Raw genomic sequence first — 4,670 nt, forward strand, 5'->3', positions numbered from 1 at the left:
AGAAAAATGTTGATGATTTTAAAAAAATGTCCATGAATTTGGATATTGATGAAAACATTTATTATAAGGACAAATTTTGAATTTGATGAACATTTTTTTGTTCACTAAATTCCAGGGGGCGCCCTACGCGCCATATAATTAGGATCCACCGAACAGGAGCCGCCCCTTTACTACAGCAGTCATGCCTGGGCCTGGGGAACGACATGCGGGCTGGCACACTACGGCCTGTATAGGAGGATACGTGCCGTGCTGGGCACATTTCTGTGTCGTGACGTTCTGGTTGTGATGGAGGCCCAATCCACACACTACATGATAGAAGCCCACGATTTTACTTTCATCGGGTTGTTGTTGTTCCTCTTCCTCTGTCTCTCTCTCCTTCGTGGTGTCGTCGCCTCTCATCCAAGCTTTAGCGAGGGAAGGGATTCAGGCCGTGATGGTGGGGAAAGGAGGCGAGGCCGCGGCGTCGGCGCAGCACAAGGAGGAGCACGAGGAAGACGGCGACATGGTTGGCGTGGTGAAGCTGATCAGCGCCGAGGGTTTCGAGTTCGTCATCGACAAGAAGGCAGCCATGGTCTCCAACACCCTCAGGAACATGCTCACCTCACCTGGTATCCTTCCTACCCTTTGCTCCATCCGTCCATCCATCGATCAATCGATCTGTATTACTAACTAATCGAATTGAAATCGATGAGCGTTAAGGTGGCTTCGCGGAGACGCGCGAGGGCGAGGTGAGGTTCCCGGAGATCAGCACCGCGATCCTAGAGAAGATCTGCCAGTACTTCTACTGGTCGCTCCACTACGCCAGGTAAATCCCTTCCTTCAGATTCGCCTTCCCCCCTCTGTACGTCCAGATTATCAATCAAATAAGCTTAATTTTTGTTTGTGGGGATAAATTTGCTTAATAACTGCTCACCCTAAGTAGTGTCGATACATCAGCCCCAATTAGATAACTCTGTCTGTGCAAGCAAGGCCGTGAAACAATCAGATTTAGGTGCCTGTGGCTTGCACTTGTTTGTCCTCCCAACCATCGTCCTGTTTTATTTGTTTATTTATCGATTGCTTGAACTAAGATCCATCACAGAGTGCTCTTACAAATCTTGCCAACAATCATACGGCCTGTCTGGCTCCCATTCATGTATGTTGCAGGTTTCTTTTGTTTAAATGTTTCGTGTGTAAATGTCCAGAACTTCAGAATAAGTGCGATGACCTAGAAAGCATATTTGTGTCCGAAAATTTAAAGTTACTTATTGTTTGCTCGTTCGTTACTGTAAACGAACCAAATTAAATGCTTAGGGCATCTCCAACGGCAAACATGATGCCCCACTTGTCGGGTAATCCAACGGTATCCCTCAATTGTCCGCCACTTTGTCCAATGGAGAGAGGAGAGAGAAGGGGAAGAGAGGAAAAGTGGGTTTATTGTGGGGTCAGAGTGGCCCTATGCTGAGTTGGCGGTGTCTGCGGACATGTCCGGACTCCCCTACTCCGCCCCTCGATCTGGGGGACGTCCGGACAGAAGTAGGGGATACCGTTGGTGGGCTTTTTTTTACGGACAGGCCAGTCCGGACATAAAGAGGAAATAATAGCTTTTTATGACTTCTTTTCAGAATTTTGAGAAAAAATCTCTATATATGATTTGTTTACAGAATGATATTTAGGAGCAGAACCAATTGAATGGTTCCCATGTATTCCCTCTCTTAACTTTTATGGTTCATCAAACTTGGTCGGTGGTTAAACTTATGAAGCATGTGAAGTTTATGCTCCAGCATCCCAGTCAATTATTTCATGCTTACAAATGGCACACTAGGTGTTTTGTGGAATACATCACACAACTTCAAAATAACAGATATCAGAATATTTACCATCCAGGCATTTACCTTAGACTATACTATATATCATGCACATGAGTTGCCCATATACTTTCTTTTCTGTTGCATTCCTCGTGCTATTATTTGTCTTTCCTGTCTTATTAGTGGGTCACTGGTCATGCATACATCTCAGGATTTCTGGTGTTATTTTTACTGTAACTAAATTATGACTTCTTGGATTATTTTGTCATTTGTGGTGGCAAAGCAAGAATTTAACTGTGTGTAATATGATGTTTTCTACTCCCTCCGTCCCATAATATAAAGAGCGTTTTTGACACTAGTGTAGTGCCAAAAACGCTCTTATATTATGGGACGGAGGGAGTAACTCTTAATCCTTTCTAATTGCTTACTGCTTTTGTGAACAACTTCTCCATTCACATGTCCATTTGAGTAAGAATCATTTTTTGTTCTGGAATGAAGGTCACATGCTCTGTATCATTTGTGTGAAGTCACCTCTTATACACTACTACAACAATCACGACACGCCAACAACACATGCAGCTTTTGCATCAAGCTACAAATACGATATGGTTCCTACCACCTAAGCTACTCTGTCTCTGTTGTAGCTGTACCAAACCTAGAAATTTTTTGTTAACCGAGGTGTTCATGGAATGATATAACTCAATAACTGTGCAATGTAACCTTAAATGTTTTCTGCCTTACGTCTTGATAGGTCCTCTTAACTTTTAATCCAGAATTTGTCAGGGTAAATTCAGTTGTGTCTTAAGTTTTTCATCTGATTATGAGGCACTTAAGTTTTGTTTTATTTTTACTACAGAGGTTACCTAGAGTTGTATGCTGACTATCGTTCACAAGCTGTATTGTTCTGAAGAATTCTGCTGAAAACTGGATAGTCTACCAGGGCGCGGGGGCAGGTTGTACCATAGAGTTTTCGGTAGAGCAGGTTCTGTGCCAGGAAAAACGGCATTCCTCCAAATATCCAGCACTTACTCGTGCTTTCCAAGCTAACTAACAGTTGTTACTTGAGTTAGTGAAAAAAGGCGTGCTTAGGCACTAGACAACAATAGGATGCCTAGTGCTTAATAATGCTAGGATTGTGCTTAGGCGAGGCAATTTAGCCTTGCAAAACAGACAATTAATAGCACTTTTTTCCTCGGTTGGAGTAGAATGCATGCCCCTTGCACTTGGTTCTCTGTTCAAATGAGATTTTGATGAAAACTCCATATTAACATTTGGTGTGTACAGGAGAAGAGATTTTCCCGTGATTAGAGGAGAATTTGGTGTGTTTTTCACATACTCCCTACAAACAACAAACAACAACAACAAAGCCTTTAGTCCCAAACAAGTTGGGGTAAGCTAGAGGTGAAACCCATAAGATCTCGCGACCAACTCATGGCTTTGGCACATGGATAGCAAGCTTCCATGCACCCCTGTCCATAGCTAGTTCTTTGGTGATACTCCAATCCTTCAGGTCTCTCTTAACGGACTCCTCCCATGTCAAATTCGGTCTACCCCGACCTCTCTTGACATTCTCCGCACGCTTTAGCCGTTCGCTATGCACTGGAGCTTCTGGAGGCCTGCGCTGAATATGCCCAAACCATCTCAGACGATGTTGGACAAGCTCTCAAAATTCTTGTCTTAAATTTGTCTAGATGTAGATGTATCTAATATTAAAACATGACTTGATACATCCGTATTTAGACAAATTTAAGACAAGAATTTTGGGACGGAGGGAGTATATTGCAGATTCCACCTTGACTTTTGGTAGTGCCTTGCATTAAGAAAGAGAAGCAGTGTACTGATAAGCCGTGTATTAAGTGGTGTGTTTAGTTGTACTAGTAGTGAATGCGACGTTTGCGTATCTCATCCGTTGCGTTTCTTTGACGACTCCATTGTTTTGTTTGTAGTGGGAAGGAGACGGCGGAGTTCCCGATCGAGCCAGAAATAACGCTGGAGCTGATGATGGCTGCAAACTACCTCGACACTTAGCCTGGAAAATTGCATGGTTGTTGGCAAGATGAATCCATCGTCCATTTGGGTTCATTCAGTAGAAAATGCGATGTTCCACCATTGTGCTTGCCTTGTCTCAGTACATGGGTTTATAGTAAACTAAAACTACTAAGGTTGCGATGGATGTATTGCGCAGTTAGTAGCATGAATCTGTCGTTACTGGACTTACAGCTTGGCCGGGATCAGATCTTGTTGTTGTGTCATATCAATCAAAACTGAGGCGCGACCAGATCTTATCAGCTGTATCATCTGTTGGACTGTGATCAGCTGCGCACATGTCGCTTGTTTCTACATCGCACTCACAAAGATTCCACGCAAGTGATGCAACTGGATTACATCGATTTGTCTAGACCATTAGCCAGCGCAGAACGTTGTGACCTGGGGCGGCTGCTACAACTCTCATCCAACGTTATTAATACTTGTTGCGTCTCATAGTGGTTCTTGCCGTCATGGGCATGACAGTGATCCTACCAGTTCTTCCTTCTGATAGTAGTTTTATCATCACAGTTGATGTCGATGCCGCAACGCACAAAAACTGTTGTATGCACACATGATTGGAAATGTGATGTAGCCGCATTAGAGCATCTCCAGCCGTTGGAGCCCCCAAGAACACCACCGAACCAAAAAAGTTGGTGTCTTCAGAGGCCAAATGCTTTATCTGGCCGAAATAGGAGTGCATGGGGAGGGCATCTTCCCAGCCACACCCCACCTCAACAAAAAGTTTGTGAGAAAAATGATTAAGTGGGCCAAGAAAAAAGACATGTGGGGGATTCGTTGAAACTTCCGCCGACGCCCCCAAGAGCCCTCCAACGCGCTGGGTTTCGCCTGGGTTTG

The 4,670-nt window shown here is 44.0% G+C and overlaps 1 protein-coding gene across 1 annotated transcript; it reads left to right on the forward strand.

The window, feature by feature from the left end:
- Positions 1-314: 314 nt before the first annotated feature.
- Positions 315-4,125, forward strand: LOC123096731 (elongin-C). Its single transcript, XM_044518492.1, has 3 exons — positions 315-608; positions 700-805; positions 3,734-4,125. The coding sequence occupies exons 1-3, from the start codon at positions 434-436 to the stop codon at positions 3,813-3,815; spliced, it is 363 nt and encodes a 120-aa protein (XP_044374427.1). The 5' UTR covers positions 315-433; the 3' UTR covers positions 3,816-4,125.
- Positions 4,126-4,670: the final 545 nt, after the last annotated feature.

Source organism: Triticum aestivum, chromosome 4D (genome assembly GCF_018294505.1).
Source record: "Triticum aestivum cultivar Chinese Spring chromosome 4D, IWGSC CS RefSeq v2.1, whole genome shotgun sequence".
Taxonomy (NCBI): Eukaryota; Viridiplantae; Streptophyta; class Magnoliopsida; order Poales; family Poaceae; genus Triticum; species Triticum aestivum.